This window comes from Gopherus flavomarginatus, chromosome 4 (genome assembly GCF_025201925.1).
Source record: "Gopherus flavomarginatus isolate rGopFla2 chromosome 4, rGopFla2.mat.asm, whole genome shotgun sequence".
Classification (NCBI taxonomy): domain Eukaryota; kingdom Metazoa; phylum Chordata; order Testudines; family Testudinidae; genus Gopherus; species Gopherus flavomarginatus.
The window spans coordinates 12,393,934-12,412,910 of record NC_066620.1 but is presented as its reverse complement, the minus strand read 5'-3'; the positions used below and the strand labels follow the sequence as shown (position 1 = coordinate 12,412,910).

Below are 18,977 nucleotides of genomic sequence, written 5' to 3'. Positions count from 1 at the left end.
ATCGGACTATTCATATACTTAAAGCTATGCACCTGCTTAAGTGCTGTGCAGTATTGAAGCTGAGGGCTGGTATGTCCAGACAAACTGGAACAATAGGTTCAAATATCTGAAAAAGAAAGTGTCTGAGGCGGTTCAATGAAGAACCATTAAATTACTAAAGGCTTGTCTATACTTAAAATATTATAGCTCCACAACTCTGCTGCTGTAGCGGTTCACTGTAGACACTACCTACACCAAAGGGAGGGCTTGTCCCATCAGTGTATGTAATCCACCTCCCAAGAGGTGGTAGTTAGGTAGACCGAAGAATTCTTCTGTGGACCTACCACTGTCTACACTGAGGGTTAGGTCAGCATAGCTACATCTCTCAGGGGTGTGGATTTTTTTATACCCGAGAGACATAGCTAAACTGATGTAAATTCCTAGTGTAGACTAGTGTAGCGTGGATCTTTTGGGCAAGGCATTCCCTATATACACATTACAAATGTAAGGATATTGGGGTAGCCAGCTACAATGCTACTGTCCTCGGACACAGTCCATTTTGCAACGTAAAGAGCACCTAAACATATTTTTTAAATGAAGTCAAAGCCCAGAACATACTGTTTTTAAAATTCACTTAAGTTGCATTTACAAAGCAAACCACAACTTGCTACAAGACAACTGCAATGGTTTACAGTGTAGATGGGGCCTTCACAAAGGGGATTCTGTCTGTCCTGCTGGATGTGTGCCAGTTAGCTGTCCAGCCATGCTGCATTTTGGTAACGTGTCACATGTACAGCTCTGAAAACCACTTGGGATCTTTTAGGATGAAAAAGTATTCCATGTGTGTAAAACTACCATTAGTAGTTATTGGGTGAGGAAAGTGAGTTGGTAGGCAGGTTCTGGATTTGATTTATGAAATCTGTTCATAAGAACACTCCAAAACAGTAGCTTTATGGCAAGGGTATTTATCTATATGGCTTCCTATATGGGGGTGGGTTGGGGGTTGAAAATCAGAAACTTAAAGTTTACAGAGTTATACAAAATGTTCATACCGTTTCACAGTGAAAAGGGTTCTCTAGGTAGAATTCATGTTAAGATCCAGGCAGAATGGGGTTAACTCAGAAACTATATCTAATGCTCCAAAAGGTTCCCACCGTTTCATAATGATAAGCGTTGTCTTACTGTAATACTGGTTAAGGCGATAAGACTCAAAATGGTTAAATGAGTCAGCTTTTAAATAAAACTAGACTGGCTTTGGCAAATCAAATCCCTAATCTAGGGAACAATGGGTTACACAGAAAGAATCTGATGAGCTTCCAGTGGTGTTTGCTGAGGTGCTTAAGGGAATTACCTAATTTTCCATCTGCAGTTTGGTGTTTGTGGGACTAGTTAGTTATTGCTGTTAGTTTTGCTCCACATTCTTTACAGAGAATATCAGCTCTGGTTTATCATAAACCCCCAATAGCAGGCTGATTAGATGTTAGCTCACTGGGGTAAAGGAGAAGAATGTGTATGATGGCTCCTTGACAAGTGATCAGGCATGGAAGGAGTATTAATTTATCAACATATGGGTCAAAAATCAATGTGATGTCTTCAACATTCTTTTAGGAACTGTGATCTGAATCACATTCCCTGAATGGATATCTTCTTTCAAGTGCTATGGGAAATAGCACAAAATAATCAGGGGGTGAATATGGAGATGGTGTTGGTGGGGGAGTTGAGAGCCCTTGGGTTTTGGTGGTTAGAGGTCATCCTTCAAAATGTCATGCAGCAAAAAAAGTGTGACTGGGATAAGTTACTGAATAGAGCACAGTGCAATCTAAGGAAGAGGTCAGAGATCAGGAGAGACACAAATTTAAAAATACTGCCTAGTATGTCTAAATCTCTAAGGTCGGATCACTGAATGTTAGTAAGCGCATCAGATCGTAAATTTTTAAATAGTTACTGTTGTAAAAACATTCTGAATCAGGCTTATTCATAAATGGTGCTTAATGGGGTCATGGAATTGCTTCTTGGCCAATTAAAATGATGCTAATATCGATACTGTATCTTATAATTATAGTGCACCTTTCATCATACGTTTTTATAAACATATACATAATTAAATGACTTCAATCACCTCTGGGATGCAGTAAAGTAGTAACTGATTACACAGTACCTGTACATGGCATGATACAGAACTGTGGAAAATAGCAACTGAAATTAAAGGGAGTATTTAGGTAGACAATATGCGGTGGTCGTGCGATAATCTTTACAATAGGGGTTTGCAAATATAGCAAGTACCACAAATGCCACAGTGTCAGCAGCATTAATGAAGTAAAAGGCAATGTTGACAATGTTTTAAAAGACCATGTAACAGGATGACTGGCCCTTTAAGGGGAGATGGGTCCAGCCCCATCTGTGACACACTTAACTCAGCTGCCCAAGTGGAGACAATGAGCTAAGTCACCTGATAGGCAAGTCATGTAGGGGAGAAATGCAACAGAAGCCTATGGATAGTCAAAGAGAGAGAAGGAAATACTCACACAGAAAGCCCAGGGAGTTGATGCTCAACAGAAAGCAGGGAGAGGCTGAAATGAGCAGAAGGACTGCATTAACTGCTCCACATAGAAAGACTCTCCCCAGCTCCTATGCAGAAGGCCTGGGGATGCATGCCTACAGGGAGCAGAAGCTAGCTAAGGAAGCTAAAGTGTGGTGGGCAAGTCTGCTACAGCAAAATCTCAGCAAGGAAGGGATAGGCCTAAGAGCCCTACACCAAGGACTGTGAGCCAGCTAGGATGTTGGATGGGAGTTCTCAGGGCCGTCCTTAGGATTTTTGGTGCCCTAGGCGGAATTATTAAACTGGTGCCCCTGTGCCTGTCTTGCTCTTAGCAACACGAACATAAGCTTACAGTATTGGAAAACTTGCCACATGCATGTTACTAAAACCAGTTTAACTTAATTAAGCACACTTTAATGCTGATGAACTAGCACTAAAAAGTAGCACTATAGAAAAAATTCTGATTTGACAGAATGATGCAAATAAAATATAATTTTTTAGATTTGTCAACATTTTATTGGAAATTTATATGAAAAGGTATTGAAACAAGGATTAGTTTTTAATTAAAAGCAATCTTTCTGTCTTTTTTGGCTGCAAAATCAGTAATAATGTCATAGTATGACAAAGACAAAGCGATGTCTTGTTCGATTGCAAGAATAGCAAGACCAGTCAAGTGTTCCTGACTCATTGTAGAGTGGAGATAGTTTTTAATGAGCTTTAGTTTTGAGAAACTCCGTTATCCTGATGCTACTGTTACAGGAATTGTCAGTAGAATATGAGTGGCAAGTTTGCTGGTATGAATAAACTGTACAATGTCCATCATCAATTTTGCATGTGGCAACAACTCAATTCTTCGCACAGTTCAAGTCCATTTAAATCAAAATGATCACCATGCTTCAGGAGGCTCTCTAGGTCAGGGGTCCCCAACGTGGTGCCCACGGGCGCCATGGCACCCACAGGGGCCTTTCAGTGCACCCGCGTACTGGCCGGAGGATGAGCATCTGCCGAAATGTCACTGAAATTCGGCGGCATTTTGGCGCCGATGCCTCTGGATGACACTACTTGCTGTCAAATTTCGACAGCATTTCAGCGGATGCTCCTCCGCCACCATGGTCCTTTGTCTGGCGCCCGCCAGACAAAAAAGGTTGGGGACCACTGCTCTAGGTTCCTGCACTTTGTCATTAGTTGCTCTTGTTTTCCTATTTCGTTGAATTTCGTCCTGCTCAGCCCGTTGCCAGCTGAGTGAATGGAACCCCAGGCCGACAGCGGGTTGAGTGACTCAGCCGGGGTCTCAGCCGCCGGCCTGCTCAGCCTGCTGCCAGCCTGGGGTTCCTTGGGGGTCTCCAGGCCAGCAGCGGGTGCTTAGTGGGGCTGGCAGCCGGGACCCCAGGTGCCAATGGGGCAGCAGCCGGAACCCCAGAGCAGCGATGGGCTGAGTCGATCAGCCCGCCGCTGTGTGTCATCAAAAATCAGCTCATGTGCCACCTTTGGCACATGTGCCGTAGGTTGCCGACCCCTGCTCTATACACTAGTAAGGAGATGAGCATATTACAGTTGTTGGAGGGCTCTATTCAGGACTGGCGCTAGGGTTTCTCGCGCCCTAGGCACATGGCCATTTCGCCGCCCCCTGCGCTGATCCCGCGGCTCCGGTGGAGCTGCCGCAGGCATTCCTGCGGAGGGTCCGTTGGTCCGTGGCTCCGGTGGAGCTGCCGCAGTCATGCCTGCGGGCGGTCCACCGGAGCCATGGGAGCAGCCAAGCATCCACAGGCATGACTGTGGCAGCTCCACCGGAGCCGCAGACCAGCGGACCCTCTGCAGGCATGCCTGTGGCAGGTCAACCGGAGTCACCTGCTTCCCCCGCAGCAAAATGCCGCTCCCTCAATAATCCTGGTGCCCTAGGCAATTGCCTAGGCTGCCTAAATGGTAGCGCTGGCTCTGGCTCTATTTAGCAGTAACAGGGCTATAGGAAAGTCAGTCAACATTTTTTGTTTCTCTGATGAAAACTGGCCCGCTCCCTTCCCCATACCAAACTTATCACAAATAATTGTCAACAACTTAAGTTTCTGTTTTTGGCTAAGATATTGATTTTTTTAAAAAAAAAATTATTGAAATTGAATTCAGGATTGTTAGCAAGCATTTTTGGCAAACAAATTTGCTCAAAGACAATCAAAATGGCAACACAGTACTGCTTTCATGCTTGGCTCACCCCCCAGCTTGCTGGTTCAAACAGCTGCAGTAGAAGAGGAGATAGGTGGAAAACTGCAGGACCCCAAAATCCACCTCTTGGGGTGCAGAGTGGCAACAGCAGCAGCAAACCCTCAGGTCCGATCACACACCAATGGGCACCACCGCCAGCCCAACAGACCATGGTAAAGTTAGCACAGCATCTGATCTCAGGGACGGGACACCCATGGCGCCACAGCAGCTCATCCTGCCCTGTGCAGCTCCCCCCGGATGAGATGGATCACTGCCAGTCCGAGGGAGAGATGCGCTCCCCAGCTAGGGGAGCGCATCTCTCCCCCGGACTGGCAGTGATCCAGATGTTCTGATTTTATAGGGTCAATCCTGATATTTGGGGCTGTGTCTTATATAGGCACCAATTACCCCCATCTAGGGTGACCAGACAGCAAGTGTGAAAAATCAGGAATGGAGGTGGGGGGCAATAGGAACCTATATAAGAAAAAGACCCAAAAATTGAGACTGTCCCTATAAAAGTGGGACATCTGCTCACCCTACCCCAACCCTCTGTCCTGATTTTTCGCACATGCTATCTGGCTATCCCGAGCCCAGCCGTGTGTGACCATTCCAATCCTGGCTGCCGCGAGGAAGTGAGTTACTTTCACTGTCATTCCTCAGCAGGTAGGGAGCCAGCCTCATCTCCCCCTCAGTATCTGATCCAACACAGCCCTGACAGCCCTCACACCGGGGGGAAGAGTCACATTCACAGGTGAGTTCCTTCCCCCACCTCTTCCCAGAGACTTCCCAGCATCCAATCCCCTTCCTCAGACTGTGCTGCATTCAGCTCTCTCTAGGACTCAGCAGCCCTGCTCTTACATTTTCCACTGCTTCCTGTTTGTCTGGGCTCCCGGCAGGGTGGTGGCCCCAGACCTAGTGGTGCCCTAGGTGGCTGCCTGTTCTGCCTATGGCTAAGGATGGCCCTGGGAGTTCTTATGTCTCCTTGTGAACTTTGTTAATAAATCTAGGACACAAGAAGGGGCATTACTTGACACATGAAAGCCTATGTTGAAGTTACCGGGGAGTGGTTAGCCTGAAGCTATACCAGTAGGTGGTGCTGGTACAGACCGCTATGCAACAACAGAGTTATAATGTAGCATTAGTATCAGTCTTGTCCTAAAATCCTATTTTGGTGAAGTCAGTATGTGGGTAGATGCTTATATCCCAGCTTTCTGAATACTTGAAAAAACCTGCCAGAAATTTAGGGTGGGGTTTTCAAAAGTGCTCTGCATTAGCTTAACTCTGCTCTCACTGACTTCAGTGGTAACAGGGTTAGGCCAGTGCTGAACGCTTCTGAAACACCTTAGTCTTTTGTACTGCTATTCTGTTGCAATTGTAAATAAATCTTTCTAGCACCGTACAGAATCTCAGCAACACGCCAAGCCAAAAGGGGGGTTATGATGAGAAATATTTTTGAAAATTAAGCTCCAACATGGCTAACCAGGGCACTCGTCATAGTCATGGTCTTTTGTCAACTGCAAACTGTCATTGTATGCATTTCATTTTTCTCTCTCCAAAACCAGAAATCATATACAGCTTTGAGAGACTAATCCCCTGCCCCTTATAAAATATTCTCAGATAGGTGATGGCAAAACTTGTAAAAGGAAAAATCAGTTTCACACATACAGAATGGAAAGAGACTGTCTAGGAAGGAGTACGGCAGAAAGGAATATAGGGGTTATAGTGGACCACAAGCTTAATATGAGTCAACAGTGTGATGCTGTTGCAAAAAAAGCAAACGTGATTCTGGGATGCATTAACAGGTGTGTTGTGAGCAAACACGAGAAGTCATTCTTCTGCTCTACTCTGTGCTGGTTAGGCCTCAACTGGAGTATTGTGTCCAGTTCTGGGCACCGTATTTCAAGAAAGATGTGGAGAAATTGGAGAGGGTCCAGAGAAGAGCAGCAAGAATGATTAAAGGTCTTGAGAACATGACCTATGAAGGAAGGCTGAAAGAATTGGGTTTGTTTAGTTTGGAAAAGAGAAGACTGAGAGGGGACATGATAGCAGTTTCAGGTATCTACAAGGGTGTCATCAAGAGGAGGGAGAAAACTTGTTCACCTTAGCCTCTAAGGATAGAACAAGAAGCAATGGGCTTAAACTGCAGCAAGGGAGGTTTAAGTTAGACATTAGGAAAAACTTCCTAACTGTCAGGGTGGTTAAACACTGGAATAAATTGCCTAGGAAGGTTGTGGAATCTCCATCTCTAGAGATATTTAAGAGTAGGTTAGATAAATAATAATAAAATAATAATAATTGGAGATATACCAATCTCCTAGAACTGGAAGAGACCTTGAAAGGTCATCAAGTCCACCCCTCTGCCTTCACTAGCAGGACCAATTTTTGTCCCAGACCACTAAGTGGCCCCCTCAAGGATTGAATGCACAACCCTGGGTTTAGCAGGCCAATGCTCAAACCACTGAGCTATCCATCCCCCCGGATGGTCTAGACAGTATTTGGTCCTGCCATGAGGGCAGGGGACTGGACTCAATGACCTCTCGAGGTCCCTTCCAGTCCTAGAATCTATGAATCTATAAGCAGGTCTGTCTGGCTGGAACATCTCTGCCACCAAACATCTCCAGCATCAGTACTCACTGTTGTGTTTGAAGATTCTAATGGTAGCACCAGAAAGTCTTGCACCAAGAACAAGAGATGTGTGGTTCAACTCATCACTTAAAATGAGACAACCCTATGGAGAAGGATCACAATAAGTATCCACATATAAACCTTTAGAATATTCACAAGTTAATGCAAGTGTATAAATCACATAAGACCAACCAAACTGCAATGCTTAAATGTGACTTGGAAAATTTCTTAAGGCTGGGGGTATTTGGTCCCAATATTCTGCTTCAGAAACTAATATAAATCTTGGGGACAGATCCTGAATATTCCAAGGTGATGAAAGGAGGCCAGATATTGTCTATAAGTAGCCAGCGGTGAATTACCCTGGTGGAGGGGAGCTTCTTGCTGCTTTAAACCCAGTGAACCTGGCACTGGCGTTTACTGCTTCCTTTCCTCAGTGAGCTGTGGGCAGAGTGCAGCTCCATTGATCTTCCTTTGCTGTAAGATCCCTCAAGGACCATATGTCAGTGAGGTAAGTAAGTAACATTCTGGAGCTGGAGCTAGCACACTGGTCTTACAGAGTCAGGAGCTGTAACTGGCTTGTTGCATGACACCTTGTTGTATCGGAGTGGTGCTTGGGAATGGGAGGAGATCTGTTTGTCTCTTTCACTCACACACACTTCATCTTTAGTAACTTTTACAGTCACTAATTCCAGTAGTTAAAAACTTATTTTCCTTTTAAAAATCCTTAGTGAAATGCGTGAAAAACTAACGTTGCATCATCTGTTATATTAGCAAAAGCCATATTCAAACTGGAGCCTTCTCTTGCCCCTGCTTCAATCCTAAGCATTATTCTATGGTCTTTTGTTACCTGAGCACAATGCAATGCATCATTTTGCAAATATTTATTTTGCAAATACAGGTTAACTAAGTAGAGGTGGAGAAATATTTCACACATGGATGGTCTGAAATCTACCTTGAGCTATGCATGCAGAACTTACTCTGAAATTAATAGGAATTGTGCATATGTATTTGGAGGTCAGGATGAAGCTACTATATTAAATTATGGAGATAAATTAAATGAGAAGTCTCCATAATATAGGGCAATAATTCAACATCAAGAACAATCACTTACTCTGCTGTAACTGTGGTTCTTCAAGATGTTGTAGTCAGTCAGTGTGGATCTCAATCCCCATGCACACGAGCTCTGAATTTTTGGCTTGGCAGGGACAAGCAGGGCCGCACATTCAGCCCCCTCATTGTTCTGTGCAAAAGCATAAAGGGTGGAGTGGCGCAGACACTGGCCCTCAGTTCCCTCTCAACTCAAAGCCTATGTCAGCTGAGAACTCCAAAAGGGGTGGAGAGCAGGTCATGAGATCCACACGGACTACAACAGCTTGAAAAACCCCATTTAACATAGGGTAAGTAACCATTCTTTCTTCTTCGAGTATGTGTGGATCCCACTGTAGCAGAAGGCAAGCAATTTCTTCTACCAAAAGGAGGGCAGGAGAAGCATTAGCTACATCACTTGAATAGGGATTGGAGTACAGCTCTCCCAAATTTCATATCTGATCTGGTAGCCAAGTCCAGCAACATCTGATCTGGCCGCCAAGTGAATGTGTTTCTCTATGTAGCAGTCAGAACTGCATTGGCCAGTAGGGGCTAAAATGATGAGACTCATCTGGTCCCAGCTTACTTTGACGATCACTCTGGGATTGTTGAGAAGGTATAAAAGTGACTTGGGTTCATTGTAGAAGGGAGACATCTGGTAAAGGTCCTGGAATAGAAGTTCAAGTACTTTGCAATGTCTTGGGTGGCGAACAAATCTCTGAATGGAGTGCCACACTGGAGAAATATTGAGTTGACGGTGGGTCTAATTTCGTTCCAATCTATGCCAGATGCATCCGTAACAATGGTCTGGCAAAAGATTCCAAGCTCATGCACACGAGATGCATGCGCACACACAGTGGGATCCACTCTGACACGTACTTGAAGAAGACTACTAGAGATTCTGCTCCTTCCTTCCCATACAGTACCTCTGAGTATCCCAAGACCTCAACATGGAGCTCAGATTCTACAAAATAAGGAACATCATTTTCCCATCATTGTGTCCCTGCACTGTACCCCACATTTCCCTCCACTAGACTGTTGGAGAAAGATTTTTTTTTTGAAATGATATAAATTTCAATAAAATATATTTTTCACAAATATGACTTATTTTATCCTAGGACATAGTTCTCTCCCTTCTCAGGTGCTCCAGGCACTTTGCTTTCAAACTCATGCTTCACAAGGCCCTTATCATTAATGTTCAAACATATACTACACTCTGGGATAGCAACAATCAGCTCCAAGAAGGAAGCAATCTGTTGTTTCACAGTCATGTCTAACTCAACTGAGGTTACAAATTTCCCCAACTAACAGCCCAAACATACTGTGGTTCATCAAGCCATTATTGGACCAACCTTTTGTAAGATAGTCTAAACTTTGTGCTTATGTTTATTGATAGCTTTCTTGCAGTGTTGGTCTCAGATTTATGTAATGTCAATACAAAACATTTCTCATTTCTCTCACAAAACATTTCTCATTTCCCAAAACCTAGCCCAATTCTCTTCTCATATCAGTTTTATGCTGGTGTGGCTCCACCAACATCAATGGATTTACACCTAAGTAAGCAGGAGGAGAATCCGTTCCACTATTTAAATCTTACAACAGCTCTCTGAGATGGGAGGCAAAAACTATTCACATTTTACAGAAGGGTAAACGGAGGAAAAGAGCCTAAGTACTTACACTGGTACTTAAAAAACAAGGGTAGTAAGTGTCTTAGCAACACCCAGTAGTGACTGACAGAAAGTGTGATGAAATGGTGAACCCGAGGTGAAGAAGAGCATTAGTGTCAGAACTCAGAAGTTCCTGGTATCTAATCTTGTGTTCAGACCAAGCCTCACCATTTATTGGGTGTTTGAAGTAGTGTAACTGTTGGCAAAACAATTAGCATGCAATAGTCATACTCACCTTCCCAACTAGTGATGGAATATTCATAGAGTTAGTAGCAAAGCCCATGCCAAACACCATAGCTGCTTCCACATCAAGAAACCGGGCCACCAGGTTCTCTAGTTCTACGTGTTTGTCAAGGTTACCTGGATTAAGAATTACAAGGCATTTTAACATCTCATTACAATATAAAATGTATATAATTCAAAAGGAAGGAAGGATAGAAAGCAAGAAAGATCTGGAAATATGCAGTTAATTTACATGGATGCGTCAGATCTGACAAAGATTTTCTATTTATATCTTGCACACCTGAGACAAAATGTAAAACAGAAGATTCAGATGAATTATAATTCAGCCAAAGAGGTGACCGACATCAATTGTTAAAGTAGCACAACACTTTTCTTGACAGTGTCCTATTTTCACATTCTAATAACTTTCTGAAATATTTACCACTTAGTCTTCATATTTTCCATGCTGTCTTTTTTTTAAAAAAAATCACCTTCAGAAATAAAATTGTCCTTATTTTTGAGTTTTGGTAAAACAGGAAACAAATGGACAACACCCTCCCCAACTTTTCCCACTATTAAAAAAAAACCATACTTTGGTAGCGAGAGATGAAGAAAAATGCTTGTCCTGCATCTTTTTCCATTTTGAAAGCTGTGAAGCGGCAAAAAACCTCTTCTGCCACTAATATTTAACTGAATAGCAGAGAACTCACCCCTTCACAATCCATCCATCTCAATTAGGTGTGAAAGGTCTGTGGCAGGAAAACAGCCTTTATTATTATTTTGTATTTGTATAAGGGTAGTGCCTCTAGAGATCCCAATCCAATATCAGGGCCCAACTGTACTACGTGCTGTACAAACAAATAAAAATGAACATTTCTGCTCCAGGCCTAGTGTGACCCAGACGAAAAGGGACCCTGGTGGCTCCAGTCAGCACAACCGACCAGGCCATTAAAAGTCTGGTTGGTGGTGCTGCAGAGCTAAGGCAGGCTAGTTCCTACCTGTCCTGGCACTGTACTGTGCTCCGGAAGTGGCCAGCAGCTCCAGCTCCTAGTCAGAGGTGGGAAGGGGCATGGTGCTCCGCACGCTGCCCCTGCCCCGAGCACCAGCTTCACACTCCCCTTGGCCGGGAACCATGGCCAATGGGAGCTGCAAGGGTGGTGCCTGCGGGCTAGACCAGCATGCAGAGATGCCTGCTGCACCTCTGCCTAGGAGCAGCACCGAGTCAGGACAGGTAGGAAGCCTGCCTTAGCCGCCCCTCTCTGCTGCGCCACTGACCAGGAGCTGCTGGAGGTAATCCTGTGCCCCAACCCCAAGACCCAACCTGCTGCCCCAGCCCTGAGCCCCCACCAAACCTGGAGCTCCCTCCTGCACCCCAAACCCCTCATCCCCCACCCCACCCTAGAGCCCGCACCCCGAGACAGAGGCCTCACCTCCTGCACCCCAACCCCCTTCCTCAACCCACAGCCCCCTCCCATACCCTAAACCTCTTATCCCCAGCCCCACTCCACAGCTCGTACTTCCAACCAGAGCCCTCACCCCCTCCCATACCTCAACATGCTACCCTGGTCCGGAGCCCCATCCCATACCTTGAACCCCTCATTCTAGCCCCACCCTGGAGCCTGCACCCCAAGTTAGAGCCCTCACCCCCTTCCAGCCCATTAAAAGTGAGTGAGGGTGGGAGACAGCAAATCACTGAGGGAGGGGGAATGTAGTGGCCTTGGGGAAGTGGTGGGAAAGTGGGTGCGGGAAAGGGTCAGGGCTAAGGTTTACGGTTTTGTGCAATTAGAAAGTTGGCAACTCTACTCCAAACAGATCATATTCTTAGGATGATATCAAAAGCAATAGGGAACAGACAAAAGAGTGTGGGGGAGGGGGATGGCAGGCTAAGATATGAAGCAACTTTGCATAAAAAACTAGTATTCTCAACTTGCTATCTGCCTAGCCGCTAGTGTGGTAGTGTTCTGTAGGCACCATGGCAGAAATAAGTCTTAAGCAGCAATTTGATGGCAGAAGGGAGGTATTTTTATGGGTTTTGACAGTGTTTCTCCCAGGAATATGGTTAGGAAGCATAGGATAAAGTGTGACAATGCCGACGGAACAAGTGGACCCATGCATGATACTGGCTCGTGTCACCAGCAGAGCAGAGGTGGAGTTGGTGTCATGACAGAAGAGTAGGTCTGGTAGGTGAGGCAGAGCTAAATGATGAAGGGAACTGAAGGTGAAGACAAGATTTTGTTTCATCTGGTGGAGACAGGTGAACAAATGGAGGGCTAATGAAAGCGGTGCGCCAGAAAGGTGATCTTACCTGTCATAATTAAAAACCAACCATAAAATGGCCTCATTATGGTTCCAGCAGCAATTATAACTCAGCTGGTTGTACTGAGGTAGTGTTTTCTATTCCTGTTTTTCTGTTCACGTATATACAGTAGCTTAAAGGAACATCATCAACTTAAAAAAATGCATATCTGCTGAAAAAAATTGTATGTCCATCTTTCCCAATCTGGTCAGTTGTCCTAATAGTAGTTCTTTCAGGTATGTTTTTGTCACTCTTAGATGGAACAGAAAAGGGCAGCATCTCTGGTATTTCTTTAACCTGTCTTTGTTGACTTTGCTAGGATGATAGACTGAACAATTTGAGATTCATCCATTACTATTTGTGAATGACAAATCCCAGCAATGGGAGCTAGGTGCCAATAAAATGCAGTCACTCTATAGAACTATTGGATATAAATCCAAACCGCAGATCAGAACCATCCCTGAATTTGGTGAGTTTTGTTTTGCAAAACCCAAACCTGACTGACAAGGATTTATAACACCAGCCCTGGCTTTGCACATCTCTAATTATGATTAAACTACCGTAGGTGGTGGGTGAGGTGTTACGAAAGAAATATGATGCATAGACCAGATCTTATCAATGAAAGGCTAGTGACAAAATCATATGGGTGTGGGAAGAACAGAGCTGATTCAGATTCAGCCTATCTAAGCTTCTTGGGTTTTAAAGTGAGAGGATGTTAAATGTATTAAAACCAGTCATTTAAGTATGTAGTCATATAGGAGGATTCCCCCAGCATGGGGAGGTCCCCATCTCCAGGTGCATACAACCAGCTACTCCAGTTATACTTACCCTCACCCACTCAGCCCTCTAGTGTTGGATGCATGTCCAGTGGAATGGGGTTTGGCCAGCGTTCTGGCAATTCCCAGCTAGTGGAACTGTTGCTCCCAGAAGGTGCAAGTTATAGCAACCCTAAGACTGTTCTGTTTTGCTGGGGTTAGACTGGTCCCATGATCAGCACAAAGTCACCTTGATGTTACATTTCCCCTACATCCCACCAGACTCTGCACTGATTGCAGCCCAGCCTGACTGGAGAACTGGGGCCACAGAGCTGTCCCAATCAGGTGGCATAAACGGTCTACTTAATAAAAGGAGAAAAAACAGCCTCAGCAAATTGGAAAGGAAAACCCAAATAATTCCCTCCCATCCCTCTTCCCAGCTGTGAAGCAGTTATAGGATAGTGCGGGTTTGTTAGGTTGGTGTTTGAAAAAGACAAGGATATTATGGGAAATTCTGATAATCAAAAATTGTTATAAAAATTGTGACTTTCATATTTTCAGCCTTCCACACCCACCAAATTAAGTCACCTTTACGTTAATGTCATCCCTCAGCTCACCTGGGTGTAGGGCATGTGAAGTGTACACTTCTACAGCATGTTGCCCAGGCTGACAAAATCCAGGCCCGGTGATTAAAAGTCATTGACAACTTATGAAATATTTAAACAACAAAGTTAAAAGTCCTTCTCACTTTCCATTATCTGTGCTAGCACAATGCTGTAATGTCTGATTTGCAAACTCTGGTGGGCAATATTTAATTTGTTTTTTAAATTAAATTATTTCCACTGGATTTAAAAAAAATAGTATGGAAAATTTTCTGTTACCATTGAATTTAATAAAAGCTGATTTTAAAACAAACAAATCCCTTAAATCTGGGGCCAAAATTGAACTGACAGAGTCCTAATAATCCTGACATTCCAATACAAGTCATAGGCCTAAATTTTCAAAAGTCAGTGGTAATTGTGAGATTTCAACCTGAGTCACATGAAATAGTCCTGATTTTCAGACTTACCCACTCTCTGAAAATCAGGCCCTTTTTAAAGGCGGACACCCACAAATTGAGACACCCTAAATCATTAGTCACATCCGAAACTTCATGTCATAAATACTACAATCGTTTCTAAGGGCTGGTCTACATCTACACTGGTGGGGGGGTGGGGAGAAAGGGAGAGTTCAAACTAAGATATGCAACTTCAGCTATGCTATTTGCGTAGCTGAAGTTGAAGTATCTTAGTTTGACTTACCTGGCCGCCCTCACGGCGGCGAGTCGACTGCCGCAATGCCCCTATCGACTGTGCTTACTCCTCCTGCTGAGGTGGAGTATGGGCATCGATTAGCGGATCGATTTATCGCGTCCAGACGAGGCGTGATAAATCGATCCCTGATACATTGAACACTATCCTCCGATCCGGCGAGTAGTATCGACATACTCTAAGAGTACAACTAAGTTCACATTAGCTTTAGTTTCTTATCACTATATCATCTTCAAGGCAGTAACCATCTCATCCTGTGTTTGTAGAGCACCTGGGGCTATAGGACTTGATCCTGATTAGGACCTTTGGGCACAATTTTAATATAAAAAATAAAATAAAAATAGTAACACAACCACCACCTCCTGCCAGAACATGCTGCTAAAATGTGACATGCAGCCCTAAAGCCTGAAAAAAGTTAAGCGCTATTGTAATTTAAATGTGGACATGGAAATTCAGATTTTCCCTGAACAATCAAAGACATTAAAAGACCAATCAAATAATAATAAAAAACAGAACAAAATGACAACTGATTTTTGGTTGAGCACCAAAATTTAAACTCTCTCCACAACCCCCTCTGATACAACTGACACTCAACTTATTCTGTGCGTGCTAAATCTAGTCCTTTGCTCTTAGACTGAGTAGCAAGGGGAGAATTTCAAAAGGGGCTGGGGAAGAAATCCTGCATGGCTGCTACAGAGCCCTAATGATGCAGTAGACACTACTGCTTCTGGGTGCCACCTCCACAGGGTACAATGGCGAGTAGATCCATACATCAATAGAACCACCAAGTGTTTAAGTACAGAGTCCCTTGAGAGCTAAACTTTGTAGTGGGCAGGGGTGCAGATTCTCATTCAGGATGCACAGCTTTTTAAAACAGGAGGAAAATTCATGTTCAGATTGAAGATCCCAAAAGCTTCCCATAGATTCAAAGATCCCAAAGCTGGTAGAGACCATTGTGATGATCTAGTCTGACATCCTATATAACACATATATAACATCCTATATATAACACAGGCCATAAAACTTCTCCAAGATAATTGATAGAGTATATCATTTAGAAAAACTTCCAATCTTGATTCAAAAATGGTCAGTGACAGAGAATTCACCACAACCCTTGGTAAATTGGTCCAGTGGTTAGTTACTCTTACTGTTAAAATGTATGCCTTATTTCCAGTCTGAATTTTCTAGCTTCAACTCACAGCCATTGGATTGTGTTATACCTTTTGCTGCTAGATTGAAGAGCCTATTTTTAAATATTTGTGCCCCAGGTAGATACTTATAGACTGTAATCAAGTCACCCCCTAATCTTCCCTGTGCCAAACTAAACAGATTGATCTCTTTGATTCTATCATTATAAGGCAGGGTTTCTAATCCTTTAATCATTCTCATGGCTTGTCTCTGAACCCCCTCCAGTTTCTCAACATCCTTCTTCAATTGTGGGCACCAGACCTGGACACAGCATTCCAGCCCGCCCCACTCTTCTGAAAACGTGAATGTGCTACTGGCCACAAAAAGGTTGGAGACCACTGAAGTAGACCATCATGGCAAACTTGGGTGTCAATCTACCCTGCACTAGCCTGCTCTGGATTAACTGTCTTTTTCCACCCTGCTAACGTGCATTAACAGTTCGTGAGAGTGCTTTGATCTAGTCCTCTTTGAACCAGGAGTAGCTCAAAGCGCATTAACAAACTGTTAACACATGACAGCAGGGTGGACAGGGACAGTTAGACTGTGGCAGGCTAGTGTAGGGTAGCTTCACACCGCAGTCATGGTCTAATTGTGTAGACAAGCCCTAAGTACTGTCTTTGGCAATATTCTGCCTTGATTCGAATTTCTTTTGTAAAATGCAGATGTCATTTTAAATATATAAATGGAAACATTAAAATGTCCATGTTAATCTATTTCCAAAGCCAAGCACCTGAAAAATACTCGCATTCTGATTCAGCAGCATCTTACATCTACCAGACACTCTTCACTACACAAGGCTGTGCAGATTCAGGCCCAAGGTTTTATTATATTGTAGATTTTTATTTGGCATTTGTTTTTAAAATAATCATTTTACTTCTTCATTCTCCTCTCTCTTCACTACACTGCTCCAAAAAATGAAATATTCCCTTCATACCCAGACCTATCAATGCTTAGAAAGAACACTTATTAATAAGGCCCTGAACATACAAAGCACTTACAAATGTGTGTAACTTCAAAGGCACTATTTGTGCTCAGACATACTCACATGCTTATGGGTTTTCTTGGTCTGGGACTATAAAGAGTCTATAGCTTTAGCTATTATACCTCAATTTCCTAATACTTCAAGTACATAAGTTCAGCCCAAATAAGTAGTTTTGAAAAAAAAACCTTCTTGCCCGGTCTTATTATGATGATGATAAAAAAAATAATATTTCACACAAAAAGTCAAACCAAAATAATACTCATCCCAAGCTTGTGAGTAAATAATTCAAGTTCTGTAAAGTTGCTTTAGTATTAACTAGCACAGAGTTAAAGCAGCATACAGATATAACACCAAATGATCTAAACCCATCCTTATACCTTCTCTTCCTACTTTTTTTAACCCATTACCTCCTTCTGCTCACTGTAACTCTCCCTCTGAAAAACTACATATTTGAGTAAAATATGAATTCAAGAGAGCTGGAATCCCTTTTAATTCTTACTTATTAAAAATAGCTAGAATCCATACAATCAAGTGCCTCATCTTCCCAGCCACCAGCATTTCCAACAGGAAAGAAATCGAAGATCATGTCACTATAGGACTGACTACAAGCTGTCACACTTTTAAATCCAAACTCTATGCAGTTCCAATCATTTTAGATGTGTGGAAGTCTACTGCAATACGTTCCTTGGAGAAAAAAAGAAGAGAAACGTTTATAATTTAGGCCCTGATCCTGCAAAGACTTACGCAATTGCCTAACCTTACACACAGAGTAGTCCTAGTGCATACAGTCCTAGTGCAGACATCAATGGTGCATCCAGTTAAGCATGTGTGTAAGTCTTTGAATCACTGGGGCCTAAAGGGCTTGTTATAACAATTTATTAAGTGCTGTAGATAAGCATTGTAGGCTATGCTAACAGTATAGGGCAGGGATCTGCAACCTTTGGCATGCTGCCTATCAGCGAAAGCCACTGGCAGGCCGGGCTGGTTTGTTTACCTGCAGTGTCCGCAGGTTCAGCCGATTGCAGCTCCCACTGGCCTCGGTTCTCTGTTCCAGGGCAATGGGGGCTGTGGGAAGTGGTATGGGCCGAGGGATGTGCTGGCTGCTGCTTCCCTCAGCCCCCATTGGCCTAGAATGGCGAATTGCAGCCAGTGGGAGCTGTGATTGGCCAAACCTGTGGATGCTGCAGGTAAACAAACCATCTACGCCCACCAGCCGATTTCCCTGACGGGCTGCATGCCAAAGGATGCCGATCCCTGGTATAGGGACAGTAGAGTGAGTGCAGCCTAGGGGCTGTTGATCAAGGTGTCCACTGTGTGACCTTTGTATATCTGCACATGTGCAGAAGGGACTCCTGGACGTAGAAGCATGGGTCTCAAAGTCCTGTTATGGTTATGATTCATGTGAAGAGTACTAGACTTACTTTGCCCTGCAACAGTTACTAGTTTACCTAGCAACAGTTCCTAATTTGTTAAGCTGTTTACCTGTCAATAACGTCATCATGTTTCGTAGTGATTGTAAATCAGGTTGTTAATATATATACACTGTATATACTGTTACCAGTTCTTTGGCATTATCTGGCTAGGTATTTTCTGCTAGCTAGGTTCTGCCACTGTGAGGCTGCCCAACAAACAGAGTTACAGTGTTTATGATTTCATTTCCATAATAAAAGCTATTGTTTAAATACTAACCAAAGACTCTGGAATGAGATATCTGAAACCAGGCGGGTAGCAGGAGGAACCCGGCAAGGAGCCGTATTGCTTGGGAAGGGAAAGGCCTAGTACTGCCACCAACAAGCATGTTTTCCCCCTGCAGTCAGAAAATGAAATTGACAAGACTCTTGTAGGTGGAGAGCCATCATTTTGATTTTCCCAGTGGAAAATTGAAATTTGTCAGAAAAATTGATATTTTCCCACAATTTTTTTTGATTTTTTGCAAATAAATGAAATAAATAAAAAAGGCATTTTCCATTGAAAAATTATTCTGATAGAAAATTCCTGACCATTTCATAATCAGCAGGGACATTGAGCAGATCAAGAGAGTTCAGGTTCCCATGAACACACATTGCTAGTCAGGTTTCATAAAATTCTGTCCAAATTTTTTAGTATGATAACTATGACCATTAACAGAGATC

General features: G+C 43.4%; 1 protein-coding gene across 1 annotated transcript in view; it reads right to left on the bottom strand.

Moving 5' to 3' along the window:
* Positions 1 to 18,977, bottom strand: part of SPTLC3 (serine palmitoyltransferase long chain base subunit 3) — an 81,634-nt gene that overhangs the window by 50,914 nt on the left and 11,743 nt on the right. The window contains exons 4-5 of the mRNA XM_050952164.1: positions 10,328 to 10,452; positions 7,349 to 7,442 (exon numbers count right to left, since the gene is read on the bottom strand). Of these exons, the coding sequence (XP_050808121.1) occupies positions 7,349 to 7,442; positions 10,328 to 10,452 (219 nt within the window). The remainder of the gene's footprint in view (positions 1 to 7,348; positions 7,443 to 10,327; positions 10,453 to 18,977) is intronic.